Source organism: Populus trichocarpa, chromosome 14, assembly GCF_000002775.5.
Source record: "Populus trichocarpa isolate Nisqually-1 chromosome 14, P.trichocarpa_v4.1, whole genome shotgun sequence".
In the NCBI taxonomy this organism is placed as follows: domain Eukaryota; kingdom Viridiplantae; phylum Streptophyta; class Magnoliopsida; order Malpighiales; family Salicaceae; genus Populus; species Populus trichocarpa.
The window spans coordinates 492274-510661 of record NC_037298.2 but is presented as its reverse complement, the minus strand read 5'-3'; the positions used below and the strand labels follow the sequence as shown (position 1 = coordinate 510661).

The following is an 18388-nucleotide window of genomic DNA, read 5'->3' as shown; positions in this document are numbered from 1 at the left end:
TTAAGAAATGGGATTAGATTGGATGATAACTTTGCTTGATTGGGTTTTTACCAATCTCGATGGCTTGCTTTTTAAGCGAAATAATTTTTCTACGAACCTTCTTCATATCTATTTAGTTCCAATTATGGCTATAATAACTTGTACTCCGAGGACTCAACCTTACTATAGCTCATGGCTTTGTCTTACGAAAGGAGTATTTTGGGGGAGATTGGGTAGCGTTACCTAACCCAACAAGTTGAGAGCCATTGATCCCGTGGAGAAGGCTTGTGAATTATTGTCCTTGGAAATGAGCTCCAATCTATTTTCTGGAAAAGCATAACTGACTTTTCTCCTTTAATACGATTTAATTAAGCTAGCTCTTGTCTATTTTAATAAACAAATTAATCATATAGAAATATCATACACAGCTTAGAAATCTGAAAACTTGGTTCAAGAACATGAATTGCCCTGCCGTAAATCAAATAGCCTTTTAAGGGCCTAACCGTACACACTCTAAATTGTAAGTTTATTTTTTTATATAGATATCTTGCAAATTGAATTTTTTTTTTCAAATTTGAACTTTTGAACTATAAGCATGTTTTCTCAGTAGATTTTATGATAAAGATGGTGGACTAGAAGACAAAGGAAGCATTAAGGTTCAGGGCAAAAGGGGACGGAGCTCTTAGAGGGAGTCTCCATTTTTTAAACATATATTGGTACCACCTCTACCGCGCACTAGGCTCCCTTTTTTGGAAACTTGTGATGGTCTGACCTATCCGAGAAACCATGTTAATTGCTTTCCAATGATGATGATTCTATATCAGATGGCAGACATGGTGTCATAAAGAGCTTTTCATCAATTTTAGAAGGAAAGCCCCTATCATGGTTCTCCAACTTCCTCTAGAGATATATGAGGAACTTCTGGGGCCTTGCAGTTGAATCTCTACGTCATTTTGCAACAAGCAGGGGATCAAGTAAGACTACAATTACATTCATGAGTAAATGACAAGAAAGACGAGAGTTGCTGAGGGATTTCATGATAAGATTTTATACGAAGACCTTAGAAATAGCAGGCCTAAGTGTATCAAAGTTGGTGTTATTGTTGCCAGTGATGATATCTGTAATAAATAGCAATGAATTCAAAATGGCTTTGGCGTTAGAAGAGCCTGAAACAATATGAGAGCTAAAGAAGCGGGCTGAACGATATATTCAACGTGAAGAAGTGGTGGGCGCCACTAGAAATCGAGGGGGAAATAGGGACAATGAAAGATCGGATGGATCAGGAGAAGGAAAGAGGATGCAACGGGCGAACACTGATGGCCTCTAGGTCTCACTAATAAGGTCAGAGGGCAGTCATGTGATCGAATGCCTTTGACTGTAAATCATACTATATGCGGTGTCTCAGACTCTCAGGCATGTTCTTGTGATCGAATGCCTTTGACTATAAATCATACTATATGCGGTGTCTCAGACTCTCAGGCATGTTCTTGAGTTGATTCCAGTTCAGAAAGGCCCAAGCAGTTAGGGCAGAGGTCGAGTAGAAGTTGGAGCAAACGAGCGCAAAATATATAAACAGTTAACGTTTACGCTAAATGCTAGCATTTAATACTCCGATCCCCTCCTTTAATGTTTACGCTATACTAGGAGTGCCAAGCTGCACATACCATTTATACCACATCTTCATTAGTCGAGGAACAAATTATCTCAATGAATTAAATTACATTGCAGAGAGTAGTTACGATACAATTCAATGTAAAAAATTTATGGAAGTTGTCTCGATGAAAACAGATAAATATGGAAGGATAAACAAAGCAGAATACCGGTATGTAACTCGATCTGCAAAAATGCCAAACACATAATTGTAAAATTGAGAGGCTCGAAATGTTGATCTTGCTGGGTTTGGCCATTAGTAGAATCTCCAACCTTTGCTAGTGATATTATATTGTGGATTATTTCAGACAAAAGTGATGAAGTTAAAGGTGGCAAAAGTGTTAATGAAATGAGCTTATGATATGTTTATTGGATAGTGTGTGCATGTAAGGCTCCCTTTTTTGGAAACTTGTGATGGTCTGACCAATCCGAGCAACCATGTTAATTGCTTTCCAATGATGATGATGCTATATCAGATGGCAGACATGGAATCTCTACATCATTTTGCGACAAGCAGGAGATCAAGTAAGACTACAATTACATTCATGACTAAATGACAAGAAAGACGAGAGTTGCTGAGGGATTTCATGATAAGATTTTACACGAAGACCTTAGAAATAGCAGGCCTAAGTGTATCAATGTTGGTGTTATTGTTGACAGTGATGATATCTGTAATAAATAGCAATGAATTCAAAATGGCTTTGGCATTACAAGAGCCTGAAACAATATGAGAGCTAAAGAAGCGGCCTGAACGATATATTCAACGTGAAGAAGTGGCGGGCACCACTATAAATCGAGGGGGGAAAAAGGGACAGCTAGCGAAAGAGAGGATGGGTCAGGAGAAGGAGAAGGACAGAGGGTGCAACGGACGAACACTGGTGGAAGGACTGATGGCCTCTAGGTCTCACTAATAAGGGCAGAGGGCAGTCATGTGATCGAATGCCTTTGACTGTAAATCATACTATGTGCGGTGTCTAAGACTCTCAGGCATGTTCTTGAGTTGATTCCAGTTCAGAAATGCCCAAGCAGTTTAGGCAGAGGTAGTCGAGTAGAAGTTGGAGCAAACGAGCGCAAAATATAAACATTTAACGTTTACGCTAAATGCTAGCATTTAATACTCCGATCCCCTCCTTTAATGTCTACTACGCTATACTAGGAGTGCCAAGCTGCACATACCATTTACACTACATCTTCATTAGTCGAGGAACAAATTATCTCAATGAATTAAATTACATTGCAGAGAGTAGTTACGATACAATTCAATGTAAAAAATTTATGGAAGTTGTCTTGGTTGTTGAGAATGAAAACAGATAAATATGGAAGGATAAACAAAGCAGAATACCAGTGTGTAACTCGATCTGCAAAAATGCCAAACACATAATTGTAAAATTGAGAGACTCGAAATGTTGATCTTGCTGGGTTAGGCCACTGGTAGAATCTCCAACCTTTTCTAGTGATATTATATTGTGGATTATTTCAGACAAAAGTGTTAATGAAATGAACTTATGATATGTTTATTGGATACAATCCATTACATTCTTCCATCCTCCCCTATATTTCTGCAAATAACAAGCAGTTCAATTGATTCCTGTTCTTCTGCTTCTATACAATCTACAACTTTCGCATCGATTCCTGCTTGCTTGCAAAACCATGGATTTACACATGACATACGAAATGAGATTCTTTTAATTTCAATTCTAGTGATTAAATAAGCTAGTTTCTAGCCCATCTAGGCGAAATAATTTATTGGTATAACACGGAATTTAACTTAAGTTCCAAGACTAGTCAAATGCTCATATTATAGGTTAGGCGAGTTTACTAAAAACAAAATTAAAATAATATCGTTTAAAAAATAATTAAAAAAAATAAAATAATGTTATTTTAAAAAAAATTCTTAAAAAAAATTAAGTTAAGTTTTAATAGAGTTGACTTATCGACGAGTTGTTAAATTTAACCGGGTCATCTCTCATCTAATTTTTTAAAATCTGACTTGGACTACATCTCGTGTCAATTGAATTTCAAGTTAACATGTTAGATTAGATCAGACCATATTTAATAATACTGAATTTAAGTACTCGCATCAACATCTAATGTTTAATTTCAAAATATCATTTAATGTCGATGTATAGAGTTAACCATAGGGCAAGAGGGAAGATAGACCACTGGCTCTTAGATACTATACTACATCGGTGGCTTGTGCGATGCATTTTTTAATCCAAAATAAAAGTTTAGGAAATGATTATGTTCTTAAAAAAGTAATTGAATTTTAATAAATGAGTTAAATCTTGATTAATTTAGTATTACAATATAAAATCAGGCCACAACAACATATAAATAAATAAAAATATTGTTCTAGACAAAGTTTAGCTAGTACGTGAGACCTGTGACTTGGACATGAGATATGTTTATATTATATGTTTATTGTGTGTCCTGAATCATGAGATCAAGATAATTCAATAGATTTTTTTTAAAAAAAACCATAAAGCTATTTAAAAAAAAAACAATTTCGAACAACGATATCAAAAAAGAAAATAAGACAAAAAAAAAGGTCAAACCCTGTTAATTCTTCAAATCCATGACCCAGGTCATCATACTAAAAACACTATACATGAAAAAAATCATAAAGCTCAATCTCTATGAAATAAAATGTTAAATGATGAAATTAAAAAAATAAATGATAAAAAAAATAGCAATTAAAAGAATGAGGGTTAAAATTGACATAAAACAATAAATTAAAAGACAACAATAAATTTTCAATTCGTGAGCTAAATTGAAAAGAATAAAAACATTAACAAAAGAAAAAGAAATCAGAAATTAAAAGAATAAGGATTAAATTGCAAATATCAATACATGATAAAAAAAAAGTTGAGCATGTAGATTTTTTTAACGTGTTTTTTTACATGAAAAAATTATTATATATAAATTGAAAAACTTATACACACACCTTGTTAAACAGATCAAGAACATCTTGTAAAAAAACAAAAAGAGTCATGAATGATAAATAAAAATAAAATTGAAAAACCTGAGAGATAAATATACATCAACATATTTAATATCGCAACATGAATTATTTACTCGATTGTATTTAATGAATTTATTTATCAAAATCAATTTGTAATAGAAATCAATACACATATAAAATTTATTTAATAAAATAAAAAAATATTATGCAAAGATGCACATATTAAAAATCTTATAAAAATAAATAATTTTTATTATTAAAAATAAATTTAGTCTATATAAAATAATAATAAGATTAAATATAAATCTTAGTAAACTCTTAAAAAATTAAATATATCTAATATAATTAAAAATATATTATTATTTCGAAAAAGTTGTAGACTAAAGCAGACCTAACGTCCGACCCATCAAGAAAAGATTATACAAACTTTGCATGAGCTTTGCTTAAGACCAATATATAGATCTCACAACTGACTCGATTTAATATTTTTTATTCCAAAAATAATTAAATAGACCTTTCACTAATTTGACCATCCTCGATTTAATAGTTTTTATTCCAAAAATACTTTATTTCAATGTAACACCTTTTCATTTTACCTCTTTCTATTTTCTTTATTCTATTTCTTCCCCAAAAAATATATTAAATTTAAAGCGAACATAAAATAGATAAAATCACTAAATTATCAGCAAGCTTAAAAATATAAATATTAAATTTATAACTTCTAAGACTACGAGTATTAATTAATTACTTTTGTTAAACTACAAGGACTGAGTTATAATAATCTCTTCAGAAAAAGTCACCACAACACGAGTGCTGAACTGAAGTTTAACTTCTTCTGACACGTGTGAATAACATTTGTGAGCCCATTCTCTCCCTCATTATACGCGACCGAGGTGGTTTTGCAGATCTAACACGTATCCACAAGCTAAGCTTCACCTCTATTTATTTATTAAAAATAAAAGTTCCATTATTATATATATATATATATATATATATATATATATATATATATATAAAAAAGCTTATTAAGTTTTTGAAAAATAAAATAGGTGAGAGTTCACCAATTTAAACTTGAGAAACACCTCACTATTTAACTTTAAAAAAAATTAATTTTTTTTTAATATTAAAATAACATCTTTTTAAATTAACCCAAATCAATTCTTATTAATTCATAGTGATCGATCTGAGCCTTAACTAGATTTAATTAACTTTACTTTAACTATTTATCATTTTGTGAGCTACCGTGAGTTAGCTCCTAGATAGTTGTTATAATATTTAAATAGGAGATAATTATAACTTATTCACTTTAAAATTAATTAACTAATCTTATGTTCTTAGAAATTAAAAGTTCAATTCTTATGTTTTTAATTTATTTATATTTTAATATTTGTTGTTTATATTTTTTCTTTACAAAATAGAAAAATAAAAAATATAATATAGAAAATAATGAGAAAATAAAGCATCTTTTTTATGTAAAATGATATTAAATTAAGCACGATTAATACTAGTGAAGGTATTATTTATCTTGTTTTTAATATTATAAAAATTAATTAACTTATTTTGATAAATTATAGAAATTTGGATAAACTTATTTCATCGGTGATTGGGAATGAAGCATGAAGTTATATTATAAAAAATAAGATTTTAATGAATTCTTTAAGTTAGTATTAATGTCTGGAAGCTGGTCAAAAAATTGCAATTGACTGAAAAAAGAGAGTAATTAAAGGTTTCTTAATTTGCTTGCTCCATAATACCATGGCTATGTTTATTTTATAGAAAGTAATTTTTGAAAAATTATTTTTTAAACTTTTCTGTATTTATTGGTTATTAAAAAAGTTGATCAACGAAAAACACTTTTCAGTTAAAGAAAAATTTAGTTTGGTTTTTAGGAAAGTGTTTTCCTGAAAAATTTAGGCGGAAAACACTTTCCAGAAGTTGTGAAAAATTTACAAATATCATATTATTTGCTGATTATATCAAATTTGATCCTCAAACTTTTAATTGCTATATATATTTTGTTTTGAATATTTATTTTTCAATTTCATCTCTTAAAATTTAATTTTTATATTAACTTTGGTTTTTATTTTTATAATTGTTATTTGCTTTTCCCTTATTATTTTTTATTGAAAATTTTTATCTATCAAATTTGATCCTCATTCTTTTGACTGTTACTTATTTTATTTGAAATCATTTATGAAATGTTAATTATTATTATTTTAATTTCTTCATTTTTTATTTTTTTATTTTTTAGATTTAATAGCTATTATTTTGATTATTATTTATTTTATTTGAGATAATTTATGAAATTATATTTTTTTTCAATTTTATTTTCGTTCAACTTTTTAATTTGTAAGATTTGTTCCTCATTATTTTAATAAACTTGAGAAAAATAAAATATTAATAAGTTATTTTCCAGCTAATTTTTTATGACATAACTAAATACTGAAAAATATTTTTCTACTTATTTTTTATTACATTATTAAATATTAAAACATAATTTATTTTCTCAAAATTCAATTTTTGACTTCCAGTTCTTGACGATGATCGATCAGAAAATTCTGTAAAGTTGATTTTCTGTTGTTTTGAGCTCACCTCCCTGAGTTCTTGCGGTACATCTTGAACGTGAGCAAGCGTCAGCACTCTATATATATATATATATATATATATATATATATATATATATATTCAAGGCTATATATAATTCAATTACATCGCTTTCTTGCTTGCCTTGGATGGTTAAAAATAATTAAGTTATCATGGGAAATTGTCAAGCAGCAGAGGCAGCAATGCCAGCAACTGTAGTGTACAACATCCAGGAAACGAGATCGAGAGGATTTACTGGTCTGTTAGTGCTCATGAAATCATGAGCTCCAATCCAGGTCACTACGGGGGACTTGTTGTAACATCACCAACAATCAGGACAGAAAATGGGTTGCCATTGAAACAGCTCAAGCTTCTTAGAGCTGACGATACTTTGCTCATTGGTCATGTTTATCGACTTGTCGGTTTTGAAGGTACACTTTTTTTAATTATTAATTCTTAAGTAACTAATTTGGAATTAATGTTAATTAAACTTTTAATTTCGAGTTTGCTGCAAAAAAATGTGTTAAATTGGGAAGGCTGTTGCAAGAGAGTGGAGGGCTTGGAGTAGAGATGAAGAGGATGAGCTCATCTTGTTGGCTGAACCCTAATCCCAGCCCGTTATCTAACTCCAATTCCATTACGGTAAATGATCATTAGCATGTATTTTAATCAGTTTTTATCCAAGAATTAATGATAAATTAATCAATGAAATTGGATTGTCGTATTGATACTGATAGGGGGGTATTATTAAGAAAATAATGTTAAGCTAAATCAGAAGCTAAGTATATTCCACCGCTGGCTTGATTCGCCTATATCTTGGCATAGATTGACCACTGGGACCCTGCCGTTCCAGTGCGGGTCAATTAATTATTCTTGCATTAATTTGATTTTCTTTTATTATAGAAAGGGCATAATTGGAGAACTCAAACTTATTAATGATAAATTATTCTTGCATTATATATCTTAATCTTGTTAGTATCTGTGAAAACTCAAACTTTCACCTAGGAGAACTGTAATTTCTTGTTAATGATGTACTTCTTTGCCAACCTTGTTAGGGGAGTGTCTAGTTCTTTTTCTGGACATGCCTGTACCATGCTACTTAGTGATTACATCTTTGTCTATACCATGTTGGAGGAGTCTCTTTTGAAGTTTGAGTATGTACCTGCAATAAGTTAATTGACAATATATGACCAGTGAAGACAAAAACTGTACCACCTTGCATCAGACCCATCTTTTTTCTATTGTATGATGCTCTTACAGGATCCGCTTGAGGACTCTGTTGTTAACATACGTGGCCATGTTTTCTGCTATCAGTGTGTGTCAGAATACTTGACAGGAGATGATAATGCTTGCCCTGCTTCTGACTGCAAAGAACAACTTGGTTCCGATGTTGTTTTCTCTGAAGCTACTTTTAGAAGAAGAATCTCTGACAACCTCGCTAGCTCCTCAAATTCCACATATGATGATACATCAGTAGTCCTTCAGCATGAGTATAGTTCCTCAAAAATCAAAGCTGTTCTTGAGGTTCAATCCCATTGTAAGGTTGAGAGTCCAATTTCAGGATTTAATGGTTCTACAGGATCCAGTGCTAGTGTGCTACGTCGATGGCATATTCAAACTCGTCAACTGAAGGACCAATAAAAGCAATTGTTTTCTCCCAGTGGACTAGCATGTTGGATTTGGTTGAAATTTCACTGAATCAGTATTGCATCCAGTATAGAAGGCTTGACGGGACACTGACTTTGAGTTCAAGAGACAGGGCTGTTAAAGATTTGAACACTGATCCCAAGGTTTGGCCCCTACCTCATGAATTCTCAAAACAATCTGAATTCCTGAAGGTGTCTTTTCATTCGTTCTCACTGAAAAACATGTTATTAATCAAGACCTCTACCTGATGAATGGAAAGAGTACTGTATCATATACACTGTTTAATAACTAGCCAAAACATGCAATACTGATCTCCTCTGTCAAATTGATGACGTTGTGCATGATAATTAGTGCCGATGCTTTAATTCTTGCATTGCATTCAGCATCTGAATGATTGAAATTTATTGCAGGTCACTGTGATGCTAACGTCCTTAAAGGCAGGAAACCTTGGTTTGAACATGATTGCTGCATGTCATGAAATCCTTCTGGATCTTTGGTGGAATCCAACCACTAAGGATCAGGCTATTGATCGAGCTCATAGAATTGCACAGACTCGTCCTGTTACAGTAACATGACTTACCATAGAAGATAGAAGATAGAATATTAGCTCTTCCGGTATTATTTCTTTCTACAAGCATTGATTCCGTCTTATGTTTTTGATAACTGTTTAGTCTTCTTCTTGCCTTTTGGTTGCTGGAGAGTCTGGATCATATGTTGCTAGGGTTACAGAGAGAAGTTTTTTTCCAGCTAATTATGAATCTTTAGTTTCCCATTTTGTTATCTCTTATAAATATCATAAACCAACAACAATCCAGAAAAGCCAGAAAATCTGTCTGGGAGTTAGGAGGGATTCTGTTAATTTATCTATGTTGAGGTTGTCATGCCTTGCACAGTATAAATCCAAGAGAATTGCCTTTTGCTTTATTTATATCGAGGGAAGTGATTACAGATAAACATCATCGAGGATTAATGATACTTGCAATAAAATATGAGTACATCACATCAATGTGGAAGGCGAGTATTGAAACAAAAAGGTTATTAGTTGATTATGGTCATACAGAAGTGGCTTTTAGGGTTAAAATTTGAAAGAGCATTACCATTCAATATTTCATCTTCAAATGGCTACTCTTTACTTGATAGCCACGTTAATCTCATTAAACTTATCTGGAAGGCAACAAATTGCACTTCCAGGGTTGTAGATGGGCATGACAGTCACACAGGTGCCAGAGGCTGAAGCCTTTGTAAATGACAATGAGAATATTACTTGTAATCTTGAAGTGTGATCTATTATTATCTAATACTTTTGCTCGTTTGTGCATTTCTCTGTGTTCTTATATTCGAAATTTGACCATGGTTTTCAAAGATAATTTTCTTTGCTGCTGACCACAATTTGCAGGAAAAGAGTCAAAGTGGGGGTTCAGCTACTCGTCTTACAGTGAAAGATCTCAAATATCTATTTATGTTCTAGGACAAACACCCCCCCCCCCCCCCCCAAATTCTTTCACGTTGCCTCTCATTGCCATCTATTTATGTTCTAGGACAAGCCCCCCAATTCATTCACGTTGAATTTTGAACAGTTAGGAAGCCAGGAGGAAACCAATTGCTGCACTTGTGAACGCCTGCCCATGTTGTAGCTCAAATCAAAATCGTGGGGACTGGCATGTTTTTGGGTGTTTTATTTCTTGTTTTACGAGTGCCATAATTGGCATTTATGTTCTCTCATCAAGTGCAGAGAACACCGGAGGCAGAAATATTTGTAAATATTATTATAATTGCCTAAAATATATGAAGCAATTAGTTTGTGCAAATGCATCAAGGGTGTGGAGTGTGTACTATCTAAATACAGGTACACAGACCTGGTCATGAACTACTGGTTTGAAGGCAGATGGAAGAGGGAAATGGTTTAGAAAGAAGTCGTTTTGAAGATTTTTGGTGATTTTCATGACAGTTTCAACCCATCTTTCTGAGCATTAGGTGGAATATTGAATTTCACCTCAGTTGTCAATATACATAGCTTCATGAAAATTGAATTCCTAAATGTTGAGGAAGAAGTCTAAAATAAAGTAATAGAAGTAACATCGCATACAAGAAATAATTCACATCCATCCATATATTAAGGTCTTACTATTTTGGTGATAAGCCGCCAGCTTCATCCATTTTGGATCTAGTTGTCCCCTTACTTCTTTCCAGCCCTTTCATTTGTTTTTGTATTGCCTTCGCTTCTTTTTCTTATCTTTCTCTGCCTTTCCCCTGTTTCTGTAGTTTAGAGTGGTGGGTTCTTGGTTGCTTCTCTTGGAGCTTTTCATTCGAATAGCTTCGTCTGTGGTTTTCGTGAGCTTGTGTTGATCCATTTTTAAATTTGGTTGCTGTTTTTTTTTTATCTGCGCTTTTTGGATCATCTTTGAACTTTAATTTCTACATTGGTGTTGTTTTTCAATGGATTTTCTCGCCCTTCTCGTTTGCAGAAGTTCCAGCTGAACAACTGCGTTGGTTCTTTCCCACGCACCGCGCCTATTAGAAAATCTTGAGAGAGCATATAAACAAATAAACATTGATTAAGAAGCATATAACCTGGAAGTTAAAAATCAGGAGATCATTTTTTAAGGGAACATGGAGCAGAAGAAGAACCTTACTTTGCAGGTGCACGACCAGTTCCAGCTTGGAAAATACTGTTGTCCTTTGGTTTGATTTGGTTGTTAAATATGAAGCATCATGCTGGGAGATTGAAATGCAATTTTGGAGTGATTGTGTTCCTCTTCATAAGCCACAACTAACATGCTAGGATCCTCCAAGCTCCTCTCTACATGTTTTCTTGCAGGGCATCCCCTCCTGCTGCTGCATTTACTCTCCTTTGAAACCAAAGAATGAATTAAAGAGATTTTAGTAAGCAATTTTAGTGGTCTAGGTAGCTTTACTCTTAGATAGTGTCGAAAGCTTGTGTTCAGTAATGAAGATTACAAAATCCAAATTGCAAATCCGCATTCTCAATAAGCATGTGAAAAGCTAAAAATTTGTGGAACCAATTATTATCGTATTTTCAAGAGTTTAGCAGCCTTAAAAAATTAAAAAAATTTAATCATCATAAAAATATTTGATTAAATTATTTTATTCATAAAAAAAGTAATCTAGTCACCAAGATATAATTTTGGTAGTTAATAATGTCTAATACCAATTTAAATTATTGATTTCAAGATTATAAATTAATTATAAATTTGAATGAATTATCATTAAATTCATATTTATATATATGAATGACTGTGAGTTTTACCAAGATTGATTTAGTGGTTTGTTTTCAAGTATCATATAAAGCTGATGATTTTAAGAATAATACTATATAGATAATGCAATTATTTGTAATATGTGGAAACAATCTTAATAAATCTAATTTAAATTATTTTGTATAAAAAAACATTTTAAGAAAAATAATACTATATACAGGGGTGGAACAAGAAAAAAAAATTAGGGGGGGGGTCAAATTATAAATTAGAGGGGCGAAGAAAACATTTCATTACTTTTATTAAATATTTATAAGGAAGGGGCATTTTCTTGCAGGGACCGGGCCCCTACCACCCCCCGCCACTGACTATATAGATAATGATTAAAACTAATACGTTGGATTCTGTTAATTCGATATATATTTTGTTAACAAAAGGATACATCATAATTATTTATTTTATTACAATAATCATCTCTTTTATAAAATGTTTTAAATGAAATGAAGAGTGTTTTAGCTTTAATCGTATTTGTAATCTCACTAAGAATCCCAATAAATGATTAGGCAATTTTTTTTAAAAAAGTAAGAGTCTAATAACAACTTAAATTATTGATTTCATGGTTATAATTTTTAAATCATCATTAAATTCATATGTATATGATGAATGCCTCTACTTAAATGTGAGTTTTGAGAATCATAATTGTATATAAAGTTTATAATAGTAAAATAAATAATAGTGTATAGATAATATTTGTAATATATGGAAACAATCTTAAGTTTAAATTATGTTGTAAGAATGATATTAGAGTAATGATTGAAAGAATGCTGGATGGCTATTGATTTTATCATTGATAAGTATATATTCTGATACATAGTAACATTAAGCTAATTAATAATGGCATGCGATAGTGTCCACAGAAATAATCATCTCTAAGTTATTTGTAATGCACAGAAATAATTTTAATTTTAATTATTTTGTGATATTAATATTGCAATAATGAGTGATGGTTATTGATATTATCATTGATCACAAGTATACATTTTGTTAACATAATAGTAAAAAGATAATAAGATATTATGATTGATTTGGTTAATTTTGATAATATGTCTAAAGAATGTTTTCAGGAGTAACAACATTCTTTGGTGTTTTTGGTGCTTCATTTTTATGTTAGTAGCAAGTCAGGTTTTTGGTGCTTCATTTTTATGTTAGTAATTTGTTTTGCTATTGTTCTGCAATTTAATTTCTTGTATCGTCTGACATTCTTAATCTCGGGTGTCATTATGGTGAGCTTTGCATCCACTTTGAACAAGTCTTTGGTATTTTACCACAACATCACATTCTTAATCCTTGTAATACTTGCGGTTCTTTTTCAGGTAGTGTAGTTATAAAGCCTTAGTTCTTGAAATTGTGATCGTATCAGTTAGCCATCCCTGTTCCTAAGCAACAACCTCTGTCTCTTTGGAGTGATCAATACAAGGTGGACAACAGAAGCCAGAGGTTTCCAAAGCCTTTCTATAGATTCATGTGCTTTCACTTTGAGATTTCTGTCACTTATCAATGTTTGAATAGACTTATTCATGTGAAGTGAACCATTTTTCTTATCATGGCCTTTATGACTTATTTCAGCTGTTTAAATTCTTAAAAGAGAAAAACACAGACAGAGATAGAAGGAAGAATTACAAGGCAGAAGGTAGAATAAATCTTCAGGAATTTGCAGTACATCAGCATAACCATCTATCCATCAAGAACAATGGCCAGTCTACATTTGGAAAATTCAGCTTTGAAAAACATTTATCAGCATGAATAAACTCATAAAAATAGAATTCTTAAATGTTAAGAAACAAGATCTAATATAAAATAATAGAAGTTGCACTGCATACAGATAAAAATTCGCATCCATATGTGCTCAGATAAAAATTCTTCCATCTTGGTGAATTCACACGTTTATCCACCATCCAGACTGGCAAACACTATTCTGCAAAAGCTTTGAATAACCATTCCATGACTTCCTTCAGTATTGGGGGTTCCACTGCATATACAATAGTTTAAATAGCCGGCTTCTTGTTAGTGTAGAAAAGAAAAACGACGATAAACTGCAAAATGCAGGATGATATTAAAAACATGGTTTCTACAATATTCACAACATGAGTGCTATTCATATTCAAGTAATGCAGGAAGGAAGGAAGGCATGCATGATATATAAACTGGAGCCAAGTTTGCCTTTTTTTTCTTTTTTTAAATCCTGGGGTCAACTAAAGAGTTTTTAGCTTTAATTGTATTTGCTACTAAAAAGTGATTGGTTTGTAATCTCACTAATAATCTTATTTAAATGTGAGTTTTACTAATTGGTTAAACTTTAGATTCAGTGGTTTGTTTAAAGTATCATAATTGTAAATAAAGTTGATGATATTAAAATAAATAAAGCAAATATTTTTAATATTAGAGTAATGATTGAAAGAATGCTGGATGGCTATTGATTTTATCATTGATAAGTATATATTTTGATACATAGTAAAATTAAGCTAATTAATAATGGCATGTGATAGTGTCCATCAAAATAGTCTAAACATTCGTAGACTATCACATGCCATTATTAATATTGCAATAATGAGTGATGGTTATTGATATTATCATTGATCACAAGTATACATTTTGTTAACATAATAGTAAAAAGATAATAAGATATTATGATTGATTTGGTTAATTTTGATAATATGTCTAAAGAATGTTGGGATATGATAAATAAACCACTTTTAAAAGAATGAAGTCTAATTATTAGAGAAAGTTTAATTGGTTCTCTCTCCTCTCTGCATACTACAAAGTAACGGAATCATTTAAACCCCAACTTACCTGTACAAATCTGCCCTCTATCATGATTGCTGGGATATGAGAAATCTTGGGCCACTCAGAGCCATTCTCCTTTCTACAATTTTCTTTAAGATGTGGACATTCCCCCCTCAAAATCGACAAATACTTTAATTTGGAGAGGCGTTGAATGGCTGTTGAACTTGGCATATACTTGAGATTCTTGCAACCATAAATATAAAGAGATTGAAGAGAAGAAAGGTTGCCCAACCATTCTGGCAATGCTTCCTCAAACTCCTCTCCATTGAAATTACGTATATCCAATTCCTCGAGGGCAGTGAGGTGTTGAAGTTGGTGTGGTACACTCTTCAATTTATCCCATCCATATATCCATAGTCTTGTAAGGGACCCACTCAAGTTGAGGTGTTGGATTGAGTTTAAAACTCCTGCAGGAAAAGCCTCCATCTCCTCTGAGAAACCACCTATTCTCAATTCCTTCAGTTGGGTGAAGCCGCCCAACCAATCATCCTCTGGGATATCACTCAAACTGGGACACGTGGTGATTTGTAATTCAACAAGAGAACGCAATTGTCGTAAACCATGCCAATCAATACTGATGAGCTTATCACAACCTCCAATCTCTAATCTTTGAAGCGAAGACAATTCTTGTAAATCACTGATATGGATAAGCTCACTCCACTTAATTATTGATAATACCTCTAGAGATGCGCAACATTGTAGTCCGCTTGGAAGAGCTCCCAATTTACACCCATCAACCATCAATTTCTTCAAAGAATATTTCAATTCTCGGACATCACCAGGAATTGAGATCAACTCATAGCACCCATATATATCCAATTCCACCAGAACTGTGCAGCGTTGTACGCTTGGAATGGATGCCAGCTTTGGACACCCCCATATACTTAAAACTCGAATAGACGTGAAGCCATGAAACTCACCAGACAAATATCTCAGTTCATCACATCCGTCAATTACAAATTTTACAAGAGATGAAAGACCACATATCGGAATGCTTTTCAACTTTCCACACCGCTGAATCCGCAATACTTCAAGAAAAGGAAATACTTGATCACCTTCTCCACCTGGTACCATCCATTCTTCAAGACCATCCATTTTGAACAAAGTGAGTTCTTTTAGTGCTGGAAACAGTACTGCTGCACCGCCACTGCTACTATAGAACTCATTGCCTATACATTTCACATTAGGCATTCCACGTATCTCTAGAATCTTAAGGCGAGGAAGACATCCAAGTGTTGGGAGTTGTCTGCACTTGCTGCAGTCTTTCAAACTCAGCTCCATCAGATTATTGAGTTGCAATATCCATGATGTGAAATATTCACCACCGTAACCCTTAATTTCCAAGCTTTTTATGTCTGGGTGAGGTTGCAGGCCTTCCAGCGCATCCTCGTTGTTAACACTGCTATTACTTTCATCACTCCATTCAAACACCAATTTGTTCATTCTTTTTCCACTCAGTTCTGCCTTCTCAGCTTCTTCTCTGTCTCTAACTTGCTCAAGCTTGCATATCTTCAATGCTCCTCTTAGTTCTTTCAAACATCCCAGCTCTTCAACCATATGATCTGGACCCACAACAAATAAAGGCAGAGTTTGAAGGCGTGTTAAGAGTCTCACCTCAGCTGGCACTAGCTTTGGATCACTAAAATGAAGATGTCTCAAGCTGACTAAATTCCTCATTTTCTTGGGAAGCTTTTCTAGTGACTTGCAATCAGTGAATCTTAATGTTTCCAAATGGTAGAGCTTGGTGATTGATTCTGGCAATTCTCTGATAGCAGTGTACGAAACATCAATATATCTCAAATGTCTCAGCTTGCAAATTGAATCTGGTAACTCTGTGATGTTAGACCGTTGCAATTTGAGAGTTCTCAACCTTTTGAATTTCCAAGACCCATTGAATACATCAAGCATTGAGAAAACAGTACGCAATTTTCTAGCATCAACCGCTGTTAACGCTGCCTCATCATCCCCACGAGACATGAGATTTAGATGACGAATATGAGATGCACCATCAACAGCCGAATCCTCCTCCAGATTTAACGCTTCTGATTTTGAGACCTGCAATGCAAGATCATGCACAAGATCATGCATCTTGCAGCTTGTTACGATCTCACACTCATTCCTTTCAACATCTTGGAAAAAGGAATTTGCAAGCAAGTCATTGAAACACTTGTTGCCTTCGTCTTCCATCCTCCCATTTGATGGCCTGAGAAAACCTTCAGCCATCCAAAGTTGAACCAGCTCTTCCCTTTCAATTTCAAAATCTTTAGGGAAAATGGAACAGTATGCAAAACATTTTTTCAATGTTGGCGATGACAAGTAATCAAAACTGAGTCTCAATATGCGCAAAGCTTTATCTCCATCCCGAGAATCCCAAATTCTACTGTTTAGAATTGACTTCCACTCCTGTGCCTGCTTTCCGTGAAGAGTTCCTCCCAAAACTTTAGCAAGTAATGGAATCCCTCCACATTTCTTTGCAATATCTTTTCCAATAGATTCCAAGTCTGAAGCTATTGTTTCTCGTCCACCCCTGCTCACCTTTTGCTTTATAATGGACCAACATTGATCATCTGAAAGTTGCCCTGGCTCGTGCTGACTCCCTGGAGAAGTCTTCATCGTGTCCGCTACTTCCTTAATACGCGTTGTTACAACAACAGCATTCCCATTCTTATTGTTGATTTTTAATAGTTGCTCCTTCAAATCATTCCACTTATCATGGCCTTCCCACACATCATCAAGTACAAGAAAAAATGTCTTCTTTTCCAGCTTTTCCTTAAGTGTTTTCATAACTGCATTTAGATTGCTCAACGTAGTTCCATCAACATCTTGCAACATCTCTCCTAAAATCCTCCGTTTACTAAAATCATTAGAAACACAAACCCATATTATTACATCAAAAAGCTTTTTCTCCGTCACCACTTCACAAACTTTTTTTGCTATAGTAGTCTTTCCAAGACCTGCCATCCCCACAATAGGGACAACAGACAGAACTTGTTGACCGATCGAGCCAATCAGCAATTTCATAACTTTAGAGACATCATCCTCCCTTCCTACTACAACTTCTGAGCTTTCAAGCAAGGAATCTGTCTCTCGGTCTATATCCCGGATAACTTCAGGAGCACTCTCTACATGTTGAGATGCAATTCCCAGCCCAAAGCGAGTTGCAAGTTTCTGAATCTCATCCAGGGCTTCATTGATCTTCTGAACTTTCCGACCCATATTCAGACGGAATGCGGCAGGGTTGTGGGATGAAAAAAAGTCACGTACCTTTCCCTTCTTTTGGTCTTTTCGGAGAATCTCATAAGCAAACTCGTCTAGAACATCTTCAGCATTGTAAGCTACATCTTGTAGCTTCTCCAGCCAAAGCTTCGCAGACTTGTCTGTTACTGGCCTTCTGGCTGCATCTTGGAGCACAGCTTGGATCATGGTCAATGACTCTTCGAGCTTTAGCAGCTGTCCCTCCAATCCCCAGGCAAGTCCGATCCCTTCAGCAGCTATGGAAATGACCCTT

General features: G+C 33.5%; 2 protein-coding genes and 1 non-coding gene across 12 annotated transcripts in view; 1 reads left to right on the top strand and 2 right to left on the bottom strand.

Annotated features, from left to right (window-relative positions):
- The first annotated feature begins 7381 nt into the window (after positions 1 to 7381).
- LOC112324000 (helicase-like transcription factor CHR27) lies at positions 7382 to 10653 on the top strand. The gene is made up of 5 exons (XM_052447102.1): positions 7382 to 7816; positions 8489 to 8716; positions 8836 to 8964; positions 9232 to 9436; positions 10218 to 10653. The coding sequence occupies exons 1-4, from the start codon at positions 7745 to 7747 to the stop codon at positions 9394 to 9396; spliced, it is 594 nt and encodes a 197-aa protein (XP_052303062.1). The 5' UTR covers positions 7382 to 7744; the 3' UTR covers positions 9397 to 9436; positions 10218 to 10653.
- A 128-nt stretch (positions 10654 to 10781) lies between these two features.
- On the bottom strand, positions 10782 to 11740 carry LOC18104767 (uncharacterized). Its single transcript, XR_008057312.1, has 2 exons — positions 11455 to 11740; positions 10782 to 11344 (listed from the first exon to the last, which is right to left on the bottom strand). It is a non-coding gene; the product is annotated as an uncharacterized LOC18104767 (transcript).
- A 1962-nt stretch (positions 11741 to 13702) lies between these two features.
- Positions 13703 to 18388, bottom strand: part of LOC7464768 (putative disease resistance protein RGA1) — an 86751-nt gene continuing 82065 nt past the window's right edge. For 5 of the 10 annotated variants that reach the window (XM_052447094.1, XM_052447093.1, XM_052447092.1 and 2 more), the window contains 2 exons: positions 14887 to 15473; positions 13703 to 14065 (listed from right to left, as the gene is read on the bottom strand). In XM_052447094.1, coding sequence (XP_052303054.1) covers positions 14048 to 14065; positions 14887 to 15473 — 605 coding nt within the window. In that variant the 3' untranslated portion in view covers positions 13703 to 14047. Of the gene's footprint in view, positions 14066 to 14886; positions 18145 to 18388 lie in introns of all 10 variants that reach the window. The other 5 variants (XM_052447096.1, XM_052447097.1, XM_052447101.1 and 2 more) reach the window with 4 other exon arrangements.

Excerpts from the sequence above, each read along its gene's own strand:
- LOC112324000 (XM_052447102.1), top strand. The coding sequence starts at position 7,745 with ATGAAGAGGATGAGCTCATCTTGTTGGCTGAACCCTAATCCCAGCCCG. Across the intron at positions 7,817-8,488 it reads CTAACTCCAATTCCATTACG|TGTGTGTCAGAATACTTGAC; the intron begins GTAAATGATCAT and ends TTCTGCTATCAG. Across the intron at positions 8,717-8,835 it reads AGGTTCAATCCCATTGTAAG|TGGACTAGCATGTTGGATTT; the intron begins GTTGAGAGTCCA and ends GTTTTCTCCCAG.